Below are 25,540 nucleotides of genomic sequence, written 5' to 3' on the forward strand. Positions count from 1 at the left end.
CGCGGCGGCGGGCCGCTTGCCGTCGGCGGACCTGGCCTGCTGCTGCCCGGCGGCGGCGGCAGCCCCGCCGCCGCCCCAGAGCGCGCCCGTGAGCCCGCTGATCTGCGCCAGGGCGGCCGAGGCCTGGTTGTAGTGGCCCTCGGCCCCGTGGGCCACGACGCCCGGGGAGATGCCGAGGAAAGGGGTGTCGAAGGCGAGCAGGCCCTGGACGTAGGGGAACATGAGCGACGTGAGCGACGGCGACGTCGGGCGCCTAGCGGCGTCGGCGGCGGCCGTGGCGGCGGCCGTCTTGGCGGAGCCCGCGGGCTGGATGGGCCTCTCCGACGTCAGGGCCATGACCGTCTCGGCGGCGACGATGCCGCCCATCGAGTGGCCGATGAGGATGGTGCGCACCGAGGGGTCGATGGTCGGCGATGGCGTGCCCGAGTTGACCTCGATGTCTATGACTTTCTCCAGCAGCCTGGCGGGAGATTCTGGTCGTCAGCGCGCGGGTGCCTACCTACCTAGACAGATAAGGCCTCGGAGGGATCGAGTCCTTTAAAGGAGCACGGGCACCACAAGGCGAGGCAGAAACGCACCAGTCCCTGAACCTGTCGACGCACTCGGCCAGGTCTCCTCGGGTTTCATATTTGGGATAGACGACGACCCGGACATCGACCTTGGGGAGCTCCTCGGCGACGAGCTGGCGCAGATGCTCGGGGAAGCCGGTCCCAAAGGTGTCTTCACCCCCCTGCGGAATCGTCATTCGTCAGTACGGCCTGTCTGCCTCCATAGCCCAGCTCGAAATAGCCTCTTTGAGCCATCCCGCCAGCAACACAGAGAGTCGATATGTGCTGCGCATACCTTGAAGCCGTGTATAAAGCAGAGAAGCAGTGTCTTCTTCATCTTGCGGACCCATTGAGAGTTTGCATGGAAGACGAGCGCACGAAACGGGGGATCTTTGGCCCAAGATACAGCACGAGGCGCAGTCAGCCTTCACTGAAGTGCGCCCTGCAGGCACATGACGCACCCCGAATTAAGCGCAGCACAGCACCCCCGCTCTAGCCTTCCCATCAACACACATCCTCATTCCATCAAATGGTTACACACATCACATGAACTCGACCAGCCCCTGAAGCTGCATTCACTACTATTCACTCGAGGATCGCTCTCCAAGCGAATGTTACCCGTTGTTCTGATCGACCAACGGGTTTTACTTTCAGCCCGGAAACGAAGTGATATTGGCTATTCTGTTTGTATCTAAGTGTCGCCTTGGGTTGCAGGATACAAGTTGCAAATAGCTTCTTTATCATCGCACCATAAGATGCACATGATATCACGCCATCATCTCCAGCTCTGCGCCAGTCAAGCCACACGCACTAGACGTCTAGCCCGAGGACCTTGATGGCATTCTCGCCCATGATGCCCACCGCCCCCTGGCTGCCGTCGCCGAGCGCGCGCCGCACCGCCTCCGAGTTGAGCCCGACGCTCTCCCACTCGCCGTCCTCGTCGCTAGTCAAGGGCGGGAAGAAGGGGTGGTCGGTGCCGAACATGAGCCTGTCGGCCCCGCTCGCCTCGATGGCCGCCTTGAGCCCGACCTCGGAGTAGATGACGGCGTCGAGGTACACCTGCTCCCGCAGCACGTCCCAGACCGTCCGCCGGCCCGGCCGCCCGGCCCGCCCCTCCCGCACGAGGTGCCCGTCGTGCACGACGCAGCTCTCTATCCTGCCCGCCAGGAACGGTAGCGTCCCGCCGCTGTGCGCCAGCAGCATCCGCAGGGCCGGCACGCGGTCGAAGACGCCCGCCAGGTACATGCGCGTCACCGCGATGGTCGTCTCCATCGGGAAGCCCAGCGCGAGCGGGAGCACATGCCCGTACTCGTCGCTCGCCCGCGGGCCCCAGACCTCGTTGGGCAGGCCGTAGTGCGGGTGCAGGAATATGAGCAGGTTCGCCGCGGCCAGGCCGTCAAAGACGGGCAGCAGGTCCGGGTCGTCCAGCCCTTTTCCGAGGCCCGAAGTGCCCAGGATCACGCCGCGGCAGTGCTTGAGCGACCTTACGTGCTCGATGGACGACCGGACCACGTCCAGGGGCGCCGTCAGCGGCAGGGTGGCGAAGAAGAACAGCCGGCCCGGGTGGGCGGCGCACATGGCGTCGAACTCGTTGTTTATCGACACGGCCACGGCCCCGGCCTCGGAGGGGGCCAGGAAGTCGAGCCACGGGTTCGCCAGCGACACGACGGAGATGTCAATCCTGTGGCTGTCCATAAAGTGCAGCTTCTGGTCCAGAGACGCGTAGTGCTTCGTCAGGGGCCGTCCTGGCAGCTTTGCAGGCGCATCACCGCCGCTGGAGCTCGCCGCCTTGAGCGAGGCGACCTCGGCCTCGAGCAGGATGAGGCGCGGGTCCTGGGCCGGGTCGAAGGACCTCACCAGGGGGATGGTCTCCCTCGACTTGAGTATCTCGACATACGACGGCGGGTACATGTGAGTGTGGATGTCCACAACCCGTGCCTTGGAGGATGCCATGGCCTGAGGTTGATGTCCGGGTGTTTCCGCCTGTTTCAGTAGAAGGTGAGAGACGTCACAACGGCAGACACGGTCTCTGGTGCGCAGCGGGGGTAGCGAGATAAAGTTTTTAAGTTGTGTGTATCGAGTCAAACAAGTCTCTTGCCCATCGCGACTCCGCTTGTCCGCTTCCACTGCTGCACCTGCTCAGGGGATACCACCGAGGGCCTTGGACGGACTTGACCAGACTTGATTGGACGCTTGCTTTGCCCGACGGCAAAGACAGGGCTGACCAATGTGGGCTGAGACCAACCCCCACCCCGCACCGACAAGGGTGACCACCCCGCATATGCGGCCCTCCCCGCCGCCTTCTAGCCGCTTATCTCGGGCGCATTGCCTATCACGACCTTACCGTGTGACCGCACATTCCTGCCGGCGCAGAGATTCTGTGTACACGGTACTGCACATGTATTGTGTGTACCTACCTACACCTGTTCAGAGAGGGATTACCCGACCCTCGGCCGACCAAGGAGGGGCCACCCCTTGTATGATAGCCACGCCTGCAACGGCTTTGTCTACGCGCCCTCCCTGCCTCGTCAGGCCACTAGACGCTAAGCTTTCGCGGGGTCCTCCGAAGCTGGCACCGGCCAAATCTTAAAGTTTTTTTTCCTTGTCGGATCTTTGTACATAAGACCTGCATCTGAGTGTGATCCCCCAGCATCCGCAGGCCATTCTAAAAGGCATCCTGGTCTTGGTTTTACCAGCTGAGCTGTGACAGAAGTAGGCGACTACGCACACCCGGCATCCTCTTTACTCTCTCCTTCACCAAATACCATCCCTGCTCCATACATAACCAAAACAAAAGATATAGCTGCATCCATCCAGTCGAGTAAGATGGAGAAGGCAGCAGTTTCCGGCGATGGTCTCGTGATCCCGGTAGGTCGCTACCATTCGACAGATCAGCCAAGCTTACGGCTGAGCCCTCCCGACCCAGGCACACGCTGCCCCATCCGTGCAGCGCTAACGCCTCGATCAGCTCATCGACTTCTCCAAGTTCCTGACTGGGACAGATAGTCAGAGGCAGGAGACGGCCAAAGCTATCCTGCATGGGTTCCAGACGGCCGGGTTCATCTACCTGTCGAACCTCCCCATCCCCGACGAGACGCGCGAGAATGTCTTTGCCACCTCGGCCAAGTTCTTCACGCTCTCGTCGGAGGAGAAGATGGATCTCGCCTGGACCACGCCGGCGGCCAACCGGGGCTACTCGGCGCCGGGGCGGGAGAAGGTGACGCAGCTTGAGGACGTCGACGACGTCGCCAAGCTCAGGCAGTCGGCCCCCGATATCAAGGAGTCATTCGAGATCGGGCGCGATGACGACCCGGCCTTCCCCAACCGGTGGCCCGGGGCGGGCAAGGAGCAGGCGCGCGAGTTCAAGCCCATCATGCTCGACTTCTTCGCGCGGTGCAAGGCCATCCACGTCGAGGTCATGCGCGCCATCGCCGTGGGCATCGGCATCGACGAGACCTACTTTGACCGCTTCGTCGACGTGGGCGACAACACACTGCGGCTGCTGCACTACCCTTCCGTGGACAAGAACGTGTTCAAGGTGAACCCGGGCCAGGTCCGGGCCGGCGAGCACTCCGACTACGGCTCCATCACGCTACTGTTCCAGGACGGCCGCGGCGGCCTGCAGGTCAAGAGCCCCAACGGCACCTTTGTCAACGCCACCCCCATCCCCGGCACCTGCGTCGTCAACGCCGGCGACCTCCTCGCGCGCTGGAGCAACGACACCATCAAGAGCACCATCCATAGGGTTGTCGAGCCCCCGACTTGTGAGGGTAACATCCACCCTGCAAGGTACAGCATAGCGTAAGTTGCGACGACTCCTATTTTTTTTATCACCGCCGTCGGCGCTGGTTAGATTGAGCACGAGGACTGACAAATCTCACTTCCCCAGTTACTTCTGCAACCCCAACACCGAGAGCTTCATCGAAACTATTCCCGGAACTTATGCCGACGAGGCCCAGAAGAAGTACAAGGGCATCCAGAGTGGAGAGTACCTGGTGAAGAGGCTCGAGGCGACGTACTAAGACATGTCTTGGAATGGAGAGAAGAACAGTAACTCGTGTTTACCTTACTTGGGCAGCGACAAGACATTATACGTCTGGCAGCAACCACGACGACCCCGTACAACAAGCATTATCGAGAGAAAAAAACACATGAGAGAATTTAAGAATTAGGTATATATATGCAAGTGACTTGAAAGTACTCACTTTATTGCCTTCCATTTTTCATCTTTCTTTATCTTGCTCAATAGTCGATTCGTCGACTGGATGAGCATGTAAAAGTTCCGAGCTGCCTGAGTACATGGGGCCAGTGGGTACCGATTTTTCTTATCATCGCCATGCGATAAGTAAAGAAACCAATCATCAGTCACAATCTCGCAGAAACTATGGGGCTATCTGCAGTCAACGACCTTTTGTTCATTTTTTTTTTCTGGGCGGCCATACACACGCCTTCAGCAGCAGTCCCAGCCTTAGCGATCCAACCCTTCATTCAGCTTTTGGAATCGCCCGTCCCCTAGCAGCTGGCATGGTATCAAGACACGCGGAAATGACAATGAGACCTGTCAAGCGACGCAGGATCACCCCGCCACCCTCTGAGGGTGGTGATGAGGCGTTCAAAACCGGGATCCAGAAGGCCTTCTTCAAGAATGCCGCCAGCTGGGACCTGGAGCAGGACTACGAATCTCGGCCTCGCAAAGGAAAGAAGAAGGAGAAGGAAAGCACCCGTCTGCCCATCAAGACCGCCGATGGTCAGATCCAGCAAGCCCAGGTCGAGGCCGACACGGCGTCGGTGGTGAGCGACGAGGACTGGCTTGACGGCGAGAGCGAGTCCAGGGCCCAGTCTGAGGGTGAGGCCGAGCCCGTTGCCCCCGCGGTCCCCAAGGTCTCGGAGCGGGAGCAGATCCTAAAGGCAAAGGAGGAGCTCGCCAAGATCGCCTCTGCCCTCGCCGAAGATCCCGAGGAGAATCCGGGGGCGTTCAAAGCTCTAGCCCAGATCGGCGACTCAAAACTGCCGGCCGTCCAGAAGCTCGCGCTCGCAACCCAGATGACCGTCTACAAGGATGTCATCCCGGGCTACCGCATCCGCCCCGCCGCAGACGGGCCGGCCGAGAAGCTTTCTAAGGAGGTCCGCAGGGTTCGGTTGTACGAACAGTCGCTGGTATCTGGATACCAGGCGTACATCAAGGAGCTCGCGACGCTAGCAAAGTCCAAGCAGCCGGGTTCGGGTGCCGGTCTGTCCGGCATCGCCATCACGTGCGCCTGTACTCTTCTCACCACGGTGCCGCATTTCAACTTCCGCACTGATCTGATCAAGATCCTGGTTCAGAAGCTCAGCACCAGGAAAGCGGATGAGTCGTTTCGCAAATGCCTGCGTGCGTTGGAGACGCTGTTCAAGGACGACGAAGAGGGCAAGCCGGCCATGGAGGCCGTCTCGGTGCTCTCCAGGATGATGAAAGCTCGGAATTTTCGCGTCGACGAATCGGTGCTCAACCTGTTCCTGCACCTGCGGCTGCTGTCCGAGTTCTCCGGCAAGGCTTCCCAAGACAAGGTGGACCGGCCGGCGGAGGAACGGAAGCCCAAGGCCAAGCGGGAGTTCCGCACAAAGCGAGAGAGGAAGCTCCTCAAGGAGCAGAAGGCGGTCGAGAAGGACATGGCCCACGCCGATGCCATCGTCAGCCACGAGGAGCGGGACAAGGTGCAGTCTGAGACGCTCAAGCTGGTGTTCGCCACCTACTTCCGCATATTGAAACTGAGACTCCCTCACCTGATGGGAGCAGTGCTCGAGGGCCTGTCCAAATATGCGCATTTGATCAACCAGGACTTTTTTGGCGACCTCCTGGAAGCCCTGAAGGACCTAATTCGGGATACAGAGGCGGGCGGGAGCGAGCCCGGGGACGAGGATGCGGACGTAGGGGTCGAGGACGACGATCTAGGGACCAGAAACACGAGCCGAGAATCTCTGCTCTGCGTGGTCACTGCGTTCGCGCTTCTAGCTGGACAAGATTCTCACAACAGCCGTAATGCCCTCCACCTCGATCTGTCTTTCTTTACTACGCATCTCTTCCGGAGCTTGTCCGCTCTGTCAACGAGCCCTGATCTAGAGCTCGGAGCGCGCTCGCTACATCTACCCGACCCGGACAGCCCAGAGGCCTCGGCAAACAGGTCGAACAAGGTCAACTTGCAGACTACGACTGTGCTGCTGGTCCGCTGCCTGACAGCGGTCCTCCTGCCACCTTGGAACATCCGGTCCGTGCCGCCGCTGCGGCTGGCCGCCTTCTCCAAGCAGATCATGACGGCATCCTTGCACATGCCCGAGAAGTCGTGCCAGGCCGCCCTGGCACTGCTCCACGACGTGTCACACACGCACGGCAACAAGATTGCTGCGCTCTGGAGCACCGATGAGCGCAAGGGGGATGGCAAATACAACCCGCTCAGCGACACAGTGGAGGGGAGCAACCCTTTCGCCACCACCGTCTGGGAAGGCGAGCTGCTACGAAGACACTTCTGCCCGAAGGTCCGGGAGGGCGCAAAGCTGTTGGAGAAGAATGTGTCTATCTAGACGTTGATGAACGAGAGCCCGTTTGGAATAATGTCATTTCTCAGTTGTCACCCTAGCACACAGACATTTGATACCCACCATCCTTCGTTTCAGTCAAGAAATCAACATCGCCGTCTTGGCCCTGTGCCGTTCCGCCATGCTTAATCCTCCACCCAAGTCTGTCGTGGGGGCGATGATGACGATGACAAGGACACCCAGCACCGAAGCGTTCTATCTCTATCGATCAGTTCTATCTATTCGCCCGTCCGAGAGCACTTTAAGAGCCATTTTGCCTCTTAAAGCCTCTTCGGGCCTTTTTTTTTATTTTTTATTTTTTTACACATATAGCAGTCCGTAGTATGAACGACCAAGGAATCACGTTTCGTCCTTGCTTGCCCCCCATCCCACGGTGCCCCCCGGGATGCTTTGCGCTGCGCACATTTTACCAAGAGGGAAACTTTCACCACGTAATAAACGGGTCATTTACGCCTTCCGGGGTCCCTGTGGGGGGGACGGGGGAAGATTAGGACGAGAAAGAAAGTGTCGTTCGATCGAACATGGCGCCCCTGACTCGGACTCGGTCGTCATGCGTCCAAGCAGCCGGGAAGGAGGCCGACCGAGGGAGGGAGGGGCAAAAGAGCCAACAGGAGGGAAGGAAGAAAAAACGAAAATAGAGGGCAGCAAGCCCGGAGGCGACTTCGACGACGTTCACTGCAAGGTACGGCCTGCAGGGGGCCTTGATCCCTTAACAAACTTTGGCTGTCAGTGTTTGGGACGCATGCACACCCCGTGAGCCTGTTTTTTTCTTCTGTGCCCTGGAGCCCTATGATGCCGGACGAGGAAGATGATGATGCCCCCCTCGCCCTTTTGATGTTATGTGTGAACCCAAACCCAACAATCTCCATGGCCGACGCCAATCGACCGAATACCCCCAAGACCAAGAAAAGAAAGGCTCCAAACAAATAGCATGGGCGGGCAGGCCAGATCACACCATGGTACGTACGCACATACGGGGTCTCCACCACCAACCACTACCCACTAACCCCCTAGGCGACCGAGATGCCCTATCCGCAGTCCATTCACACCTACCCCTGCCGTTTCGGAGCGACGATCCCCTTTACGCCATCGGTCCGGAACCGCTGCCGGCACATGCGCAAAACTGCCTATAACAGTCAAAAATGTCAGCAAAATAGGGCGAGGCTGGGCAAAAGGGAGGGGGTAGGAGGTAGGGAAGGCAACGCTGTCCCCATTTTTTATTTCTAATGTCTACGATAGTGGGCACACGCTATGTTTGTGTGTAAAAAGAAGAAAATCACCCCGGTAGAGAAGGCGGCTGGACGTTCTATCCTTCCCCCCGGCCGACGTTATCTTGGCCCAGAGCAGCAGGGGTGAGATCGATCTGCTTCCCACGATGCCTACCCAAAGTTTGACGTCAGAAAAGAGCCGAAAGAGGAGAGAGGGGATGGAGAAAGATATTTGTCAGGGCTGAACAAAGTGGCCAATATATCCGAGTCCAGGGCAGGCGCTATGGATGGAGACAAGGCTATTGGTCAATTGCCACAGTCAGGAACCTGAGCGTGCATGTTCTGTTTACGGTAGGACCTGCAGCTTAGACTTTGGGCTTTATTTATTTCCCGCCGACGACACTATATAGGGCGCAGAGATGGACGGTTTGTGTGCGTGCGTGCGCTGTTGGAAGTTCAACGAGACGGAAAGCCGGATCCTTTGCCCATGTCCTGGCAGTTTTGATGAACCTGAGAGAGAATAAAAGCATGGCACGGTCGTTCTCTGTCAGGGTTTCAGATGAGCGAGAAACATGGGAAGAGAGGGAGAGGGAGAGCGAGCGCGGGTTTATTTCCTACAAGCCAAGACTGGAATGGGCACCCGGGGCCGATGAGGACCTGCTGCCCGACAGGCCTAGGTATGTCTTTCCAAACCACGAGTTTGGCCAGGCACATCGGATGCAATCCATTCCAGACTAGGCGCCGAAGCGTGTCTGCATGTCCAGGAAGGCTTGTGGCGCGCGCGCGTGTGCCACCGGCCTGCTGGCCAGGCTGGTGACACAACTTGATAAACAACCAAGGCGGACAAGGGCAGGCATATGTGCCCGGCCGAAAGGCCAGCAGCGAAGAAAAGAAGATGGATGGGGTCTAGACCTCTCGGGTAGGCAAAACAGACGGGGAGCCAGTCAGGTCCCAGCGAGAGGTGGTGGGAGGTCTCGGGCTATGACCTTGCTCTGCACTCTACATCGAGCAAGTCAGTCGGGTTGGCATGGCGCCCTTTTCCCGCTCTCTCCCGCTCCGGGACTTTGCCGCAAGACAAGGTGCAGTCAGCCGCCGTAAGGCGCTGTAGGAGGTGGAAAGCCCGATGGTGTTCTTTGGGTGCGTCTACTACATGGGTGTAAGCACCCCCGCCTATTTTTTCCCCTTTCACATTTCTTCCTCCACCTTTTTTCCTTTTCTGGGCTGATTTTCACCCGCTGGCATCAAGCAGCCTGATCCCGCGGGCATAAATCATGGGTCATGATCGACAGCTGCGAGTGTGGAGGCGGACGGCAAATGGTGGTAGCTTTTGCGTTGTGGGCTTTGTCGAGGCTCTGCTGCGATTCCTTTGCCGAGCTGCCGAGCGGTCCGGGGGAGAGACTGGAGCAGGCAAGCGACAAGGGGACAACAGGAGACCCGCCAACCTGAGGCGTGCGCTTGGATGCGTCGTTGACGGGCCAGGGAGAGCACACCCCAAGGGCACTGCCACCGCCGCACGAGCAATCAGGCAGAGGCTGGCGAGTGGTGACTCGCACTGGGCAGTGGCGACTTTAGCAGCCGGACCGTTCCCTCGGCCGCGACTGGCCGGAAGGGCAGGACATAAGGACAGACAGGGGCCTGTCTTTTCCCCCTCTGCTCCGACAGTTACCTGCGCTGTATGCCTGTCTCAGGGACGGCGTAAATGGACCGAGCCTAAAGGGTGTAAAAGAAGCGCGGCACCAGCCTCCAACAAAAAACCGCACAAAACAAAATCAAACCAATTGATTGCAATGCCTCGTCACCACAACACGCGCCTCAGATCCTCTCAAAAATTATAGAGGGCGTAAGGAAAAATAACTGCCCATTAGATAGCATATAAAAAATAGGCGCTGGCTATTATTTGTTGTGTGCGGGTTTTTTTTGGAGGTTGGTGCGCGGGTCGTGGAACATGGGCCACGGGCCACGGGAGGTGGGGAGGTCATCTATCCCCGACCGCGGGGGAGCGGACAGGGTACGCCCCGATATACCGATCCTGTTATCACGTACTGTATGCATCCCAGGTAGGACACCTGCTGGTCCCAGTACCAGACATTTCCACGCAGTCAAGAGTCGCGCGGCTCGCCCGCTCGCCAAGTCAGTTGGTCGGTCAGCTGGTCACGTCAGGTCTGGTCTCGAGTGGTGGGAGTCTGTGGGGCGGGACTTTTGGGGTGGCACCGCAAGATGAAGCTCGAGCTGCGAGTCTTGAGTCTTGCTCCCGCTGCCAGCGGCTTCTGGAAGAAGACGTGACATGGCCGACCGTGTTTCATGTTCCTGATTAATTACGAGGTTGCCCTGGGGCGACCCAAGGAGACCCCACTCCATCCATGGCCCGGCGCTTGTTTCGCCTGCTGCACGACCGCGTTGGTCGAGGCAGGTGCAGCGCCCACCCACCTGCTGTCGCCATCACGCTCCCAGAGTGCCAGAGCTTCATGGCCGAGGGTCCCTCCTTCCTCCACCGTCGTGCGTCCATGCCCCGCCCGCAGCAACCCCGGCCAGGCTTTCCAACTCAGCCCAAAGAAACACCGAGCAACTGGCCGCGCCTTCGGGCTCCTCCACCTCCCATGGTCCAATTCCCATTTCTCCGTCGCGACCCATTCGCCCATTCGACAATCTGGGCCAGCTCCATGTTCATGCAAGATCCAGGAACACCAATCACAAATCACGAGCCCTGTTGCATTGCGCGCTCTAGAGGGAGAAGCTTTTCTTCTTGCCCCCTTTTGTCCGCCTTCTCTCTTCCATTCCCTTATTCATGTGCCCGTCTCTTTGCAGGCTGCCCTCGACGCCACCGGTGCCGCCGCTCGTGTGATAAGTTGCAGAGGCTAGCCCAACCAGCTACGTCGTAGTCGTTTGTTTCATCAAGCTCCAAACAGGCAGCCAAGAATAAAAAAACAACACCCCAAGTTTCTTCTGGCTCGGTTTCAAGTTGGTTGCTCTTGACTGGGCCCTGGCGTCCCCACTCGAGCCCGCTACTGAGCCCGAACTCCACGGGGCTTTCTGGAATGGGCAAAAAGGAAATGACTGAGAGAAAGAAAAAAAAAAGAAAAAAAAAGACATACGGAATGTGTGGTCTGCGCAGCTTCATCCACAGACGCAAGAGTCGGCAGACAGCATTGCCGGCCTGGCAGCCCCGACACGAAGGGAGTGACCATGGACACATCGTGAACGACCTTGGCAAACCTTGGACCATCGAGATGCACATGGCGCCGAATACCAGTGCTCGCACGGTGACGACCGAGAGGAGCCGTGCGTACCTCAAGCGAGGCAAATGCGCTGTCTGCCTGTCGGACCGGAAGCGCCAACAACTGTGTGAGGGTGTGGGAGCTCCCGTCGTGCATTACGCCCACCGACATGCCGAGCGCCGCCACGAAGGAGTGTGACGGCCCCCCGAGGTTGCGAGAGCCGCCATCATTGAACTCTTTCCAAGATGCTGGAGGGAGATACGTCTTCTCAATTGCCCGACCTTACCCCGCCGGCTTGCCACCGTGACAGGCCCCTAGTCGCCGGCAATCATTTTGTCTCTTCCGCCCTGTTAAAGGTCGACGGACGTGCGGCCAGGAATTGGGGCCGTCCAAAAGGTTTCGGGTTGGAGTGGCGTCCATCCTACCAGATCTCGGGTACCTGAGATTCCGCATCTGAGATGCCACGATGCCGCCCAAGAAACCGCTTGTGTGGACGACAGTCGCCGCGCGATTGGGTGTAAACGCTCCGCCCTCCAAGGTCCATGTGCTTGCTACCGGGCGGCAAGGAGAGCCAAAGGAGTACGGCAAAGAGGAGGGCAGGGCGGGTATGCACAATGCGGCTGGTCAGCGGGATGTGGCAGGCCTGTAGGCACCATCACAGAGACCGAGTTGCCGGAAATAGAATCGCACTAAGCGCGTTTTTGTAGCCAGCGGGCGTTCCACGGCCAAAGAAGCAGACCGCTGGAGGCTCTCGTGAGGGGGGGGGGCGCTGCCTGCCGATCACCGTTCAGCGTTGCAGACCAAGCCAAGAAGCCACACGCACAGCAGCGGAGAGGCGGCTAGCGGTGCAGCCAAAAGACACAACGCCTGGCCAGTCAACGGGCCAGCGCCGGGCGCGGGGGGGTGCCACTTGATTGGAGGGCTATTTTCCCATTGGACGGGCCCGCACTGCCTGGTTGGAAACCCGCAAGTCCGCAAACCCGCAGGCACAAACGGCGCAATCCATCTCGCAAGATGGAATAAGCTTAGCCCGATTTTATTTTCCGGCCTTCTTTTTCTCTGCTTGCTGTTCAAGCGTGGAGAAAAGGGATGGAGGGAGGGGTTGGTGGTAACGGGTGTGACCCGTCGTCGTTTTTGAAATTTTGAAACAGCGTGGCCAAAGGGTCGCTGTTTGCATCATGGATCGGCACCCAACCACAGAGTCCCAAGCGGGCAAAAAAAAAAAAACCTTCCCGTGGACAGCGTCCCAGCCAGTCGGCCATTCAAGCCAAACTCCATACCACATAGGGGGCCGGTGGTTTTGCTTGATAGGCGACTGATATGATGCCCCAAAGGCCGACCGACCGACGGCTCTGTTTTTCCCAGCGTAACGCTCTCGTCTCCATTTCTCGGCTCTCGAGGGTGGGCGCTTCGCCCAAGAGGGCGACGAACCATCAGCACCATCACCAACACGGCCGCCGACCAGGGAACCCTGTTTGGCCTGTCCGGTTTGTTTGTTTGCTCGCCCACGCGCCACATGGGTGCGTGGCGCTCCCTCGTTCCCAGCGAATAGCGCGACGTGTTTCGAAAAATTGCTTATGTCTAAGAAAACCCACGCCAGCCCAGTCTCGCCCGCCAGCCAGCCAGCCAGCCAGCCCGCGCTCACGGCAGAGAGAAGCAGGTACAGGGAGGAGGGGCAAGGGCTCTCTCGCTCGCCGCGCTAGATGCACCCGGTGGGACCGCGTCGGGCGGCCCAGGCACGGTGCCCGAAAAAAAAAACCGGACTGCAAATGTTTTTCCCCACCCAAACTCTACCTCTCCCAACACAATTGCACCAGCACCAAAACCGAACGGTATGCCCGCGCACCACTCTACACCGAAAAGAATACGCATTCAAGGGATTTGTGATTATCTTGATGCAAAAGGCACTGCTTATAGCCACAATGACGTTATTCGCTTTGCTAGATTATAGATGCAGAGGGCAAAATGACCGCAGACTGAATGGGCTCCTTTTTTTGTGGTGGTGGGGAATAAATTTTGCAGTCCGGTTTTTTTTCGGGCACCGTGCCAGGAAAGACGAGCAAGGGGAAATTACAAGGGATCTCGCAGGGTAGCCTCGTGTGCGACCTTGCATCCCACCACGGCTATCTTTTCCCTGATTCCCTCCCTCTCCGCCCGACATGCCGCCTCAAGCCAGACTCGACATTGGTACAATTCCCAGCCTGGCAGGGAGTCCCCTCCCGCCAACGGCCGCCGCGGGCTTGCGCTGCTGCTGACTGTTTTTTTTTCTTCTTGTTCTCGCTTGCCTGAGGAACGAAGAGGAGCCGGGGGGAGGCTGTGCAAGGGTAGCGGGACGATCAGGCGCGAGCGAGCAAGCATCCCGCCCGCCCGCCGTCGTCAGTGCAGCCTGTAACAGGCACGGGTGGCACGCTGCCAGCGGTGCTGAGTAGCCGACGCGCGCCCGTGAACCGTTTTACGCTCCGCTGGCGAGACGGGCGACCGGCCGGGAATGCCCTCGCCTTGTCCCGGCGTGCTCGTGAATAAGGGGGGGGGGGGGGGGGGGCCGCTGACGCCCCCTCGTCCTCCTTATCGTGGAGTGTATGCAAAGCTGCGTTGCGCCGTAATTGTGCAGCATGTAATATCTTTCTCGACGCAGGGGACGATGGCACCCTCACCACCCTCTCGATCGATGTAGGTTAGACCGGCCGTGGTGGGTCCTCTCACCCAATATTTCCCCTCTGTCTCCTCTGGGCAACGGACATATTTCCTTCGGCTCCTCCGAGCCTGCAAGTGTCAGTGATCTCGTCCCAAATAATGGCCGTCATGTCGTAGGTACGGTCCCAGCTCCGGAAGACCAAGACCGTCCCCTCCGATATGGACCCTTGCCAGAAGAGGATGTTCCCCGGCCGTCTTCCCCTCTTCTCATTGCTCCTTTTTTTTTTTATGTCTTTTTTCTTTCTTCCTTTGCTCTGTGCGTGTCTGTTTCCTTCCCTGCCCAGCCGCAGGTTTCGGACAATGCTGGACGGCGATCAAACGGATCCACCTGCCCTTTCAGGCCCCTCTGCACATCCCCCACCACCACGAGGTCAGTGGCCCATCGCTGACAACGGCGCAAAGCCGCAAGGCGGCCGACAGGATGTGCTTCATGGCTTTGGCCAACATATCTTTTTGGTCTAGTTCTGCGGTTCCCCACTCGTCTTCGAGGACGCGTCTCTCACTCTACTGATTCGCTCGACTGATTCTGCGGTTGTCATCTACCTGGATGGAAGCTCACTTCCTAGGCCCGGATTTGTTCATTTTCTTCGCCAGCCAGAAGCTTGCCCATGTCTACCGAGGGCCTGCCTTCCCGCGGCGCCGGGCTGGAGGATCTATCCCCTGTTGCCAGCGGAAACTTTTCCCTTTCGGTAACGAAAGGCCGTCCGTCCGTCCCACTGTGGAATTATGCGCTGTTGTTTTCATAAGCTTTTTTACTTTTGCATCACCGATAGCAGGCCGCCTAGCGTGGCCTCAACTTCCTGTCGCAGAGGTGCGATGACACCGGTGTTTGCATGCATCTCGGCCCAGTTCTAGACTGCGCCTCGTGCCAAGGGAAAGAAGAGGAAGAAAGGAAAAACAAAAACAAGCTTACGCACGAGGTACATGACCTGCAGTGCTACACGACCGGATGAGAGGCAGGGGCAAGATACAATACGAAAGGAAACCTAAAGCCAAGCTGCGGGCAGCAAGAAGAAGCCGCTGTGTTGAGCGGTCGTCGGCGGTTGGAGCAGCCGTGTTGTCTTTTTTTCCCCTGCTCTTTTTCTTCTGATGGGGCTCGCTACTGACTGAAGCCGAGCAGAAAGGAATAGGATGGAAGGACAAGAGAACACATCCCCGCCCAGCCAATCCAACAACAGCCGAGACTTGTCTCGCGATATCTTGGACCCATCGACAGACAAATCAGCGGGAGCCGAAAGGGCTCGCACACCAGCTGGTGCCGCCGTCCATGGAGCCCACGTCCAATCCCGTCCAGCGTCGTTTTTGCACAGCCTCGATGGACGTTCAAAGACAGGCCCCGCCCATGGTTAGTTAGCGGGTGTCTTCTTGGCCTACGAGCACGCAAGCAAAGAAGTTCCCATAGTTTGGTGGAGGGGAGGGGAAGAGAGGAGCTGCGGGCGCTGCAAGAGCGCGTGCGCGTTCGCGTGAGGAGGACTGGGATATGCTGGGTGGACCCCCAAGCTGGCGTCTCCCGGCAAGGAATGATGGATGGCTCTCGTGGTCCAGGCCTTTTTCCTTCTCCCTCACTTTCTCCTTCTTGGGGCAAGATGAGCCGCGCTTCAGTGCGGTGTGTGGACGCAGCGCAGCCGAGCCATCCCAAAATGGGCACTAGCGCAGAAAACCTGCGACCTAAGCTATTTCTGAGGCACTGCGCCAGGCGTGTTTCATATTGACAGGGCACTGCCCGTCTGTGTTGGCTGCGACATGGATTGGCCAGCCCCGATGCGACCTTGGTGGACGCTACTGCCACTGGACTGGCCCAACCGGAGCAAAAACAAAATCGGACTTGTCCACTACGCAGGGTTGCTGCACCGGGACCACCTCACCACTTATTTTGGGCCCTCGTAATAGCAGCTGCTCTCATCTTTCTGCCCGCATGGAAGTTGGCTTGCCTATAACAGACAAGTTGTGGGCCAGTGCCCTGTTTGGACCCGACAGCATCGTATCCCGTCATTCATTCCATTTGCACCCATCTCGCCAGCAAGGGGGCGGGACTCTGCTGGGCTACTTGCTTGCTGCACAGTGCCGACGCCCAAGACAAGCCGATTCCTGTGGCCCGTCACCCGTGCTGTAATGTATCTGTCGGAACCTAACGCCGTCCGACACAATCAGGGCGTAACTCGGTTGACAGAGAGAAGGGACGGATGCCGTCACCTGTCTCTGATGCGGTTGCCGATCAACGTGCACCACGGACATGGGCGGTCCGACCGGCTTGGCTTGGATGGCTGGCCCCAACTGCCAAGACCAGCAGCCGCATCTTGATCGGTCGTTTGCGTCCTTGTGCTGGCAGCGTGGGTAGGTACAGTAGCAGACAGGTAGAGTACCTAGCAGCCTCCAGTCAAAGTAGGTGCTCCATCCGGGGGCTCGCTCGGACGCGGCGCAAATATCTTTTTCTGTGCAGCGCTCAGGAGTCCGGAGATTATGTTGTGCACTGCAGCTGGTCGAGATTTTGGGTCGTCGCCTCGTCAAATTGAGGCCCCATGGGCAATTGTGCATCTCTTTGTGGAGGGAGAGGAAGCGAGTGGGTCTCTGGTAGGAAACACGACGGGGTTCTGATTCCCAATGTTTACTGCCCATGTAAGGCCAGGATTCTGGATAGAGTATTTCTACAGGCTCTGTCTATCACCCCAGCCTACCTCCCGTCGACCTGGCAGTCCGACGGCACCGGCGTCGCTGGCACCACCAGCTCTTCCGACATGGCGACGACCGCCCTGTGCCGCTTCCTCTGCCTGTCTGTCCGTCTGCCTGCCGGCACAGCTGCGGCTGCGCATTGCAACCGACCGCTTGTCAGATGATGGAGGGGAGCTGTGCACAGGGCACAGACTCACCTCGCAGCCCGAACTGGACGGGAACGGCAGCAGGAACAGGATCATTGCCAAAAAGGACGCGGGTCCGCCCCTGCCATGTCCTCGCCGCTCTTGGGCCGTTTTTCTTCCCTGGGGCGAGTCCACATCCTCGGCCAGGGGGGGGGGGGGTACCTGGCAACCTGGGAGGGCGCATGCAGCTTTCCACCTGCAAGAGAGAAAAACAATGGGCCCTCGGAGCTGCGTGCCCATTTTGCTGGTGAGATGACCAAATAACACGCCCGCAGTAATAAGAGGATGGAGTCGCGCAAATGGACCTCCTTGCGCGCTCGTTCGCCGTGCCATGGTAGCCAGTAGTGCCTGTCACTCCCCGACCTCTGAGCCCGCCAGGGCGAGGCGCTAGAAGTGCTGGTTTGTGGTTTGTGCAACGCATGAATGTCCTAGGGCACTGGCGATGCGAACTGGCGCTCGTGCCCAATCATGGCAGCCCCATGCGCCTTGCCAAGCACCCTCTCTCACTCCCTGAGTTGTCAGTCCCGTGGCGGCGTGCTCTCCCAGCTGTCCCTAAACTGTAGCGCCCGCCTCGTCCAACCGCGCGCGCGGGTTGCGTTACGGGCGTGGCCTATGCGCATCCGCCCTCCCAGGATCAGGCGCTGCGACGAGGGGAGGGGGCTTTCTTCTTTTTTTGGTTTATTTTGGAGACGGAACATATCGCCGCTAGGCCGCCACCCTTCATGCACACTCGTCAACACCATTCGGGTGCGGGGCGCTGCTAGCCAGGGGCCCTTCAATGTCCACGTCCATACTAGCTGGGAGGATATGATGATGCCGTGCCTGCTAGTACTGCCAGCCCCCAGCACCGTTTTTGCCTAGCCATAGCACCATCTGCACCCGGCTCGCGTGGTTTGATGTGCTAGGCGACCGATCCAAGAGGCGACTCTTTCGCGAGACTCATCCGTCAAGCCCAGGAACGTCATGGTCATGTCGGGAGAGGGGAATCACTATCGGCTCTATGGCATGTCCTTGCCATCCAGTCTCTCGCGCCGCCGGGAGCTGTTCCTGATTCATGACGTGCCGGCGACTCTTGCGCAGTTCCCAAGGGCCCAGGGGGACAGTCTGCACCAAGAGACCCTCTTCCCCGCCATCAACCGCAGCCTGGACACAAACCAAAGCAAAAAAGGAAAGTGAGGAAGACGAATGGAGGGGGCGAACGAAGGCACGCCACAAGGCCAGATAGTAGCAGCGTGATGTATGCCCTCTCTGGTCCGTGCTCGTGCGTCCGCGTGCCTCGATAACTGTGTCACAGGCACAGCCCTCTCCCTCCTCCCCTCACAAAAACCAAAGCAGGCAACTAACTGCTAGGCAAGGTGGACGTTGCAAGTCGTTGGCCGGTCGGCTGGCGTGTGCAAAAGCGGGCTCGGCTCACGGACCACGGACCGCGCTTTTTGCTGGGTTGGACTATTACGGATCCATCACAGGCCCGACCTGACCGGGTGGCATTGACCATCGAGGGTGGAGATGGGGGGATGGGAGCCAGAGGACGGAAAGAGGATCTGAACAGAGAGAAGGCGAAAAGAGCCACAGAGCCCGCAATCACCACAGGCATGGCCTGGCATGCACCGCGGGCGAGCGACGCACGGAGACCCAGGTCAAAAGGTCGAGGGAACGCCAGGGGAGGTGCAGAGTCGTGTCTTGGCCTCAATCCCTGCATTGACCTCTGCTTGCCTGATCCCTGTTAGCCTTCTTTTGGGCCGAAGGGAACAGTGGGCGGGCTCTTTTTTTAGGGGCCTTTTTTATTTTATTTTATCTCGTTTTATTCCTCGGCCATGAGGAAATTTGTTGCCGCTGCGTTACTCGCCGATTCCCCACATTTGCACATCTCGCCCCACTAGGACCGTGATCTTTGCTCCCCTGTGCTTGTTTGTGCTCGTCGGTTCCGTTCCCCACCCCCTCTGGTCCAATGCCCAATGCTGGCAGCAAAGAAGGAAGAGCACCAGTCCATCGGCCGACGGACCAGCAGCAGATGCACACACCCACACCTCCAATCCCTCCCCCAGGTCGACGGGGGACACACGCCTCTTTTTTACCCAGCAGGCCACTTTGCCTACCACCGAGCCACCGTACCTGACCAGCAGCCACACAGAGTGGTCGGTTGCAGCCCCCTCTGCCGCGCGAAAATCATTAAACCCCCAGCCCTTCGCTCTCTCGCAGTCCACCCACGTCCCTTTATTCAAGACTCTTCCCTTCCCTCCCCCTTTTTTTCACGCCCCTTCCCTCCCAAACTTTTTGTCACTTTGTTCGCGAGGAGGTTATCCCCCTTTTTTATCTTCTCTCGCCTCTGTTCACATCCTGTCTCCGTGGAACCGCAGACAGTCATTTTTTGTGCCATTTCGCTTGTTCTGTCCCCAGCAGTTCGCTTCTCCACGCGGCCTCTTCTTCCGACACGCAGCGTCGCAAACTCGCCCTGCCATCCTGTCGGTTTGATAACCACTGGTGCTCGGGAAGATCCATTCTCTCAACGGCACTCGCCTTTCGTTTTCTTGGGCGCGCATGGTCTTCGTGTTTCAATAATCCACCTAATTCCATTCGACTCGTTGTTTACTCACCCCCTGCCCATCGCAGAGGCCGGTCGGTTTATCGAGCCCGAGGACGCCGCATCTCCACCTGCCGCCACAGCAACTGCTGCCAGTAACCCATTTTCCTTTTATACAAACGCGCACCTAGACGGTGCACTGCTTGGCGCCTCTCCCACCCTGCGCTTGAAGCTGTTGGGTCGGACGACTTCCGCCGCACACACAAACACTCCTCGCACAAACACATCATCCTCCGGGCTGGACTCGAAGTTCCTCGTTCGCAACAACACCAAGCGACAAACCACACGACGCGACACCACCCTCCGCACACAGGCAGCGCCTGCCGACTGCGACGCACCTCGACCACGTCTTCAGCTCGCTCGGGGACACTCCCCTGACCGCCCGACGACGAGTTCGGACACGGACTCGCCGCCTTCCATCATTTACCGTGGCGACTGTTCATCATGTATCCTCATAATGCTGGCGTGGCGCCCGCGCCCCAAAAACCAGAGACCTTCATGCTCAGCACAGAAGCCCAGCAGGCATTGCCACACGATGCTCAGGTCGCCCTGCAACAAGTCGACAACTGTAGGTTCTGGTCCAGCGGCGTCTTCTACCTACCTGATAATGCGCATCTCGGACACCCGTGAAGCGGCCGAGGCTAACTTTGTGCGCTCTTCCTCTCGCCAGTGAAATACTTCCTGATCTCCGCACCCGTCGATTGGCAACCAGACCAGTACATCAGGAGGTTTCTGCTGCCAACGGGCGAGTACGTCTCGTGCGTCCTATGGAACAACCTCTTCCACATCTCGGGCACCGACATCGTGCGATGCCTGTCCTTCAGGTTCCAGGCCTTTGGCCGCCCTGTCAAGAACTCCAAGAAGTTCGAGGAGGGCATCTTTTCGGATCTGCGCAACCTGAAGTCTGGCACCGACGCCTCTCTTGAGGAGCCCAAGAGCCAGTTCCTCGACTTCCTCTACAAGAACAACTGCATCAGGACGCAGAAGAAGCAGAAGGTGTTCTACTGGTATAGCGTACCGCACGACCGCCTCTTCCTCGATGCTCTTGAGCGGGATCTGAAGAGGGAGAAGATGGGCCAGGAGGCTACCACCATGGCCGTCAGCGAGCCGGCTCTGTCGTTCCAGTACGACTCGTCGCAGTCGCTGTACGAGCAGCTGACAAAGGCGCAGCAAGCCAACTCGTCGTCCTTCAACGCCCAGCAGGTTTCCTTCCCTCCTTCGCAGTCGACCTCCCCCGTCATGAGGGCAATGGACTCGATGCCGCCACCCCAGATGATGGCCCAGACCATGCCGCAGACTATGGCCCCCTCGATGCCCCAACAAATGCCCCAGTCGATGGCCCCTTTGCCAGACAACCTCGAGGCCATGGTTCCTTACGGAGCGATGGGCATGGCTCCTGCCATGCAGGCGCAGCCGGCGGTCAAGAGGGAGCCTGACTACAACCGCGGTGTTCAGTACAACCAGAACGGTGTTCCCATCCAGGGCCACCAGCGTCATGCCTCGATGCCCGCCTATGCTCTTGAGTACTCGCCTGCGCCCTCCTTCGTCTCTTCCCACTACGACGACTACGGCAACCGGGGCATCTCTTTCGAGCCTCTCACGCCTCCTCAGCAGGCCCTGGGAATGGGCGCTGAGCCGGCCTACATCGCCAACGAGGAGACCGGCCTCTACACGGCCATTCCTGACCACCTGAATGGCGTCAACGGACTCAACGGCATGATTCAGCTGCCTCCCTCAAATCTGGCTGGCCCGCAGTTCACCAGGTCATACGGATCCAACAACGTCTACTCTGTCATTGAGGGTTCTCCGACCTACAAGCAGAGGAGGCGGCGGTCCTCAATCCCGCCGGGCATGTCGGCGATTGCGGCTGCAACTGCGGCGGCGACTGCTCACAGGCCTTCGGACCTGCGCAGGTCAGTATCGGCCTCGGTCGGTCCCGTCGCCGAGGGAGACGAGTCGCTTGACAACTCCCCTCCGGGCCTCATCTACAGCAACCAGGGAATGCCCATGGCCTCGCACCAGAGGGAAGCCATGGAACAGCTGTCGCGCCACGGCACGCCGCTCTCGACGGTCGAGGGCAGCCCCGGACCGCACTCGATGGCGCTGCCGCAGCAGCCTGGTCAGCAGGACTACTCCGCCATGCTCCCCGACGACGTCGGTGGCCATATGGATGAGCGCAGGGCAATGCAGGGCGGACCCAACGTTATCCGCAGGGCACGCTCGGCGACCGTCATGGAGCTGGGCCCGTACCCGCAGAAGTCGCACTCATGCCCCATCCCCACCTGTGGTCGTCTCTTCAAGAGATTAGAGCACCTCAAGCGGTAAGACCGGGACTACATTTCTTTTGTTGGCAATGCCTCCTCCCCCCAACTCGAAAACCTAACCAAAAAGCGAAACAAACCAAACCCGACCGCCGTGTTTCTGACCATGACCTCTCCAGACACGTGAGAACCCATACACAAGAAAGACCCTACATCTGCCCTTATTGTAGCAAGGCGTTCTCCAGATCAGACAACCTAGCACAGTATGCCCCTGCCTTTTCCTTGATGTACTTTTTCTTTTGTCCGATCCTCGTTGGAAGCTGTTGTGCGCCTGCTATGTATAAAACAAAACCATCGATGAGATTGAGTCGCAAGAGCCAAGCAAGAAACCGCCAGCGCCACGCCACAACACAGCAGCAGCACAACACTTCTACAGGAGCGACATTGTCTTTGGCTTGTAAGGCGGCAGAAGAACTAACGGTTTTCTCTCTAGACATAAGCGCACGCACGACAGGGCCGACGGCGGCGACGGCGGTCTCATCCTCTCGGGCGAGGACGAGGAGGAGTACTCGGGCGAAGACCACCTCGGGTCTCTCGAGGAGGCTTCGCCGACATCGGATAGCGGCTACGTCACGGCCTCGCTCAACTCGGTCGCAAACGGCAACGCTGGGGCATCAACCTCATCGAGCCCACACTCGGGCATGGTGTCGCACGCCCCCGCCTACAACAGCCTGCAGACGCTGAGCATGCCCATGCAGATGAGCCAACCACAGCCCATCAACGCCGGCGGCATGATGTGATGACTTCATCACCGATACCCTGTTCTGCTCCTTTTTCTCCTTGTGGGCTCGCCGTCGGATATCTCCGACGGGTCGAGCCCGCATTCTGTACCACTATGGGATGGGTTTGTTGTGCTGTCAACAATGACGGCTTTCTGGATACGAGATTATGCTCTAGGGTAGGGGATTTCTTGGGTGGTGACTACTTCATTCTTCCTTCTTGCACGGCATATTTATGGGCGTTTTCTCACACGAGAAATTCAAACGGTGACTTTTTTTTCTCGTGTTTCTTCATACACCGGCGCTTACCATTTACTCCCTTTTACCCTTTCTCTTTGTCCTCTTCTTTTTATACACCCCTTTTCTGGTTTCTCGACGACCTTCTTTTTCTTTGGTCATTTCTCACGTTTTCATCCGGACACCTCTTCTTCCATTTTGTTCCAAAATCTTGTTCGGCCCGACTATCACGTTCCCGATATAGAACTCGCTGGAGTAAGAGCCCTCTGGTCAAGCCATGGTTCCTCCGCATCTTTCTCCTGAATCAAACAAAAGCTCCAAGGTCAACTGTTGCGTCATGTGTCTTGATTATGTGTGAACAGTGCTGCTCCGAGGACATCTCTTGGTTTTGAGTAATATATTGTCCTGGACCATTCGGCTAGGATGTCGGCTACTTTGATACCCACCGCCTAATTCGTAGCTATATACTGTCATGGGTGGTATGAAAATGCAAGTTGGAGATAGTTATTCCGGTGGAGTTTGATGTCGTGAATATGACCAGTGCCCCGTCACATAGGACATGACACAACTCTACAGTCGACAGCGGAGAATACAGTTGTATTGTTTTCGCAACTAATTCGTAAACCCCTACCTCCTCTTCTTCTTCCTCTTCTCAGGCCCGGCCTTTCGGCCCTCAATGTCACGCACATCCCTGGCACTAATCCTCAGCTCTGCGCCGCACATCTTGCCGACGCCCGGCATCCCAACCTTTGGGCCGCCGCGACGGGCACCACTACCACCACCACCACCACCACCAGCACGGCTCTTTGCAGACGACGACGACGACGAAGACGGCGCCTCGAGTATGACGCCGCACTCGCGGGCCTCGCGGCGCCTCCTCTGCTCCCTGGCGGCGCGGTGCTGGGCGATGCCCCTGCGGATGGCGAGCGGCATGGCGGGCTGGGCGAAGACGGACTCGCGCGAGCCGAGGGCCTGCATGCGCAGGTCGGCCGTGCGGCGGCGCAGGCGGCCCTGCGCGAAGGCGGCCGAGCCGGCGGCCGGGGTCGCGGCGACCGAGGACAGCAGCGTGGCCGACGACGACGACGCCTGGCCGGCGGTGGCGGCTGACAGCAGGTGCGACTCGGACAGAAGCCGCTGTAGCGCTAGGTCGTTGGCTAGCAGGTCGGCCGAGTCCTCGGCTGTCGCGGCTGTCTTTTTGGACTTGCGGCCTTGTGGTGGTGGTGGCTGCTGTTTCGGCTCGGTGGCTATGGAGGGCGGGCGGGAGGACTGGGTTGTTGAGTTGTGGATCGTGTGGGTTAGCGTTGTTGTCCTCCATATGTGCGTGCATGTGTGCATGTGCGATGCTGCTCCCTCGGGGACTATGCGCGCACCATGTATGCTTTCAGCTCCTGCTTGGTCATGGACGGGGCCGCGTCCGAGGCTAGCGGGTTGCAAGAGTGGTCGACGACCTCGACCTCGTCCGAGCCGTCTATACTATCGCCGTCCGCGTCCGACACTCCGCCCCATTCGGAGCCGGCCCCGTCCTCGTCATCGTCCAGGTCTGTGTCGTCGTCGGAGTCGGAGTCGAGCCCGTCTTCGTCGGTATCGTCGTCGTCGAAATCGTCCGAGTCGTCGTGAGCCGTCGTCGGGGCTGCGTGTTTTGGTCGGCGCGTAGAAGGGGCGGGCTCCAGGGGCGTGAAGCGCTGCTCAAAGAGGCGCCTGAAGATGTCCTGAGGGTCCTGTTGGGTGTCGGCCTTGGTGGCGGTGCTCTTCTCGTGCGAGGGCGGCTTGCGCTTTCCTAATGCGGACGGCATTGTGTGAGGTTGTGGAGTTGGTAGAAGGAGAGGTGGCGATGACGCTGCTACGGATTTTTTTTCTGGATCTCGTCGACGCGGCTCATCGCAAAAATTTACCCCTGCCCGCTCGCTCCGCCCAAGAGCCTGCCGGCGGTTCTGCATGGAAGCTACCCCGCCCCAACGTCATATCAATTACAGCCAGCCAGCGCTCTCGTTGCACTAAATCGAACCCCCATCTCGACAAAAGCACAAAACAAAAACAGCCGCAACCGAACACCCACCGGCACAACAACCAGCCATGACGCGCTTCCGCCCCTGCATCGACCTGCACGCAGGGCAGGTGAAGCAGATCGTGGGCGGGACGCTCGGCAGCGCCACGTCGGAGCTGCGCACCAACCACGTGTCGGCGCACCCGCCCGCCCACTTCGCCGCCCTGTACCGGGCCGCGGGCCTGCGCGGCGCCCACGTCGTCATGCTGGGACCCGGCAACGACGGCGCCGCGCGCGAGGCCCTGGCCGCCTGGCCGGGGGGCTTGCAGGTCGGCGGCGGCGTGACCGACGCCGACGCCGCGGCCTGGCTGGCCGCCGGCGCCGACAAGGTCATCGTCACGTCGTTCCTGTTCCCGCGCGCGCTTCAGCCGCGCCCGCCTGGATGCCGTGCTCGCCGCGCTCGGCGGCGCGGCGGACAGGCTGGTCATCGACCTGAGCTGCCGGCGGCGCGGCGACGCGTGGTTCGTCGCCACGGACAAGTGGCAGACCATCACCGACATGGAGGTCAACCAGCGTGAGTTTTGGTTCAATTTTTTTTTNTTTTT

General features: G+C 59.0%; 11 protein-coding genes across 11 annotated transcripts in view; 6 read left to right on the forward strand and 5 right to left on the reverse strand.

Annotated features, from left to right (window-relative positions):
* The window catches only part of GGTG_03888 (hypothetical protein), a gene marked incomplete at both ends in the record, with an annotated part of 1,694 nt that extends 809 nt beyond the window's left edge, over window positions 1-885 (reverse strand). Inside the window, 3 exons of the mRNA XM_009221671.1 lie at window positions 157-460; window positions 579-730; window positions 844-885. Coding sequence (XP_009219935.1) covers window positions 157-460; window positions 579-730; window positions 844-885 — 498 coding nt within the window. The remainder of the gene's footprint in view (window positions 1-156; window positions 461-578; window positions 731-843) is intronic.
* Window positions 886-1,097: 212 nt separating this feature from the next.
* On the reverse strand, window positions 1,098-2,752 carry GGTG_03889 (2-amino-3-carboxymuconate-6-semialdehyde decarboxylase). The gene has a single exon (XM_009221672.1). It carries the CDS (start codon window positions 2,499-2,501, stop codon window positions 1,359-1,361), a length of 1,143 nt encoding a protein of 380 aa, XP_009219936.1. The 5' UTR covers window positions 2,502-2,752; the 3' UTR covers window positions 1,098-1,358.
* Window positions 2,753-2,868: 116 nt separating this feature from the next.
* Window positions 2,869-4,760, forward strand: GGTG_03890 (thymine dioxygenase). Its single transcript, XM_009221673.1, has 3 exons — window positions 2,869-3,416; window positions 3,517-4,349; window positions 4,438-4,760. Exons 1-3 carry the CDS (start codon window positions 3,375-3,377, stop codon window positions 4,568-4,570), a joined length of 1,008 nt encoding a protein of 335 aa, XP_009219937.1. The 5' UTR covers window positions 2,869-3,374; the 3' UTR covers window positions 4,571-4,760.
* Window positions 4,761-4,966: 206 nt separating this feature from the next.
* GGTG_03891 (nucleolar complex-associated protein 3) lies at window positions 4,967-7,618 on the forward strand. Its single transcript, XM_009221674.1, has one exon. The coding sequence runs from the start codon at window positions 5,073-5,075 to the stop codon at window positions 7,104-7,106; it is 2,034 nt and encodes a 677-aa protein (XP_009219938.1). The 5' UTR covers window positions 4,967-5,072; the 3' UTR covers window positions 7,107-7,618.
* A 1,952-nt stretch (window positions 7,619-9,570) lies between these two features.
* GGTG_03892 (hypothetical protein) lies at window positions 9,571-10,418 on the reverse strand (the record flags this gene model as incomplete). Its single annotated transcript, XM_009221675.1, has 3 exons — window positions 9,571-9,881; window positions 9,959-10,000; window positions 10,373-10,418. The coding sequence occupies 3 exons, from the start codon at window positions 10,416-10,418 to the stop codon at window positions 9,571-9,573; spliced, it is 399 nt and encodes a 132-aa protein (XP_009219939.1).
* A 956-nt stretch (window positions 10,419-11,374) lies between these two features.
* On the forward strand, window positions 11,375-11,869 carry GGTG_03893 (hypothetical protein). Its single transcript, XM_009221676.1, has one exon. It carries the CDS (start codon window positions 11,380-11,382, stop codon window positions 11,740-11,742), a length of 363 nt encoding a protein of 120 aa, XP_009219940.1. The 5' UTR covers window positions 11,375-11,379; the 3' UTR covers window positions 11,743-11,869.
* A 115-nt stretch (window positions 11,870-11,984) lies between these two features.
* On the forward strand, window positions 11,985-12,321 carry GGTG_03894 (hypothetical protein). The gene has a single exon (XM_009221677.1). It carries the CDS (start codon window positions 12,011-12,013, stop codon window positions 12,191-12,193), a length of 183 nt encoding a protein of 60 aa, XP_009219941.1. The 5' UTR covers window positions 11,985-12,010; the 3' UTR covers window positions 12,194-12,321.
* Window positions 12,322-16,883: 4,562 nt separating this feature from the next.
* GGTG_03895 (hypothetical protein) lies at window positions 16,884-17,627 on the reverse strand (the record flags this gene model as incomplete). The annotated part of the gene is made up of 1 exon (XM_009221678.1): window positions 16,884-17,627. The coding sequence occupies exon 1, from the start codon at window positions 17,424-17,426 to the stop codon at window positions 16,884-16,886; it is 543 nt and encodes a 180-aa protein (XP_009219942.1). The 5' UTR covers window positions 17,427-17,627.
* A 2,491-nt stretch (window positions 17,628-20,118) lies between these two features.
* GGTG_03896 (transcription factor steA) lies at window positions 20,119-23,309 on the forward strand (the record flags this gene model as incomplete). The annotated part of the gene is made up of 4 exons (XM_009221679.1): window positions 20,119-20,242; window positions 20,345-21,995; window positions 22,429-22,731; window positions 23,267-23,309. The coding sequence occupies 4 exons, from the start codon at window positions 20,119-20,121 to the stop codon at window positions 23,307-23,309; spliced, it is 2,121 nt and encodes a 706-aa protein (XP_009219943.1).
* Window positions 23,310-23,527: 218 nt separating this feature from the next.
* On the reverse strand, window positions 23,528-24,843 carry GGTG_03897 (hypothetical protein). The gene is made up of 2 exons (XM_009221680.1): window positions 24,322-24,843; window positions 23,528-24,217 (listed from the first exon to the last, which is right to left on the reverse strand). Exons 1-2 carry the CDS (start codon window positions 24,742-24,744, stop codon window positions 23,579-23,581), a joined length of 1,062 nt encoding a protein of 353 aa, XP_009219944.1. The 5' UTR covers window positions 24,745-24,843; the 3' UTR covers window positions 23,528-23,578.
* A 181-nt stretch (window positions 24,844-25,024) lies between these two features.
* GGTG_03898 (hypothetical protein) overlaps window positions 25,025-25,540 on the forward strand; it is a gene marked incomplete at both ends in the record, with an annotated part of 1,470 nt that continues 954 nt past the window's right edge. The window contains 2 exons of the mRNA XM_009221681.1: window positions 25,025-25,338; window positions 25,364-25,509. Coding sequence (XP_009219945.1) covers window positions 25,025-25,338; window positions 25,364-25,509 — 460 coding nt within the window. The remainder of the gene's footprint in view (window positions 25,339-25,363; window positions 25,510-25,540) is intronic.

This window comes from Gaeumannomyces tritici, assembly GCF_000145635.1.
Source record: "Gaeumannomyces tritici R3-111a-1 unplaced genomic scaffold supercont2.2, whole genome shotgun sequence".
NCBI classification, from domain to species: Eukaryota; Fungi; Ascomycota; class Sordariomycetes; order Magnaporthales; family Magnaporthaceae; genus Gaeumannomyces; species Gaeumannomyces tritici.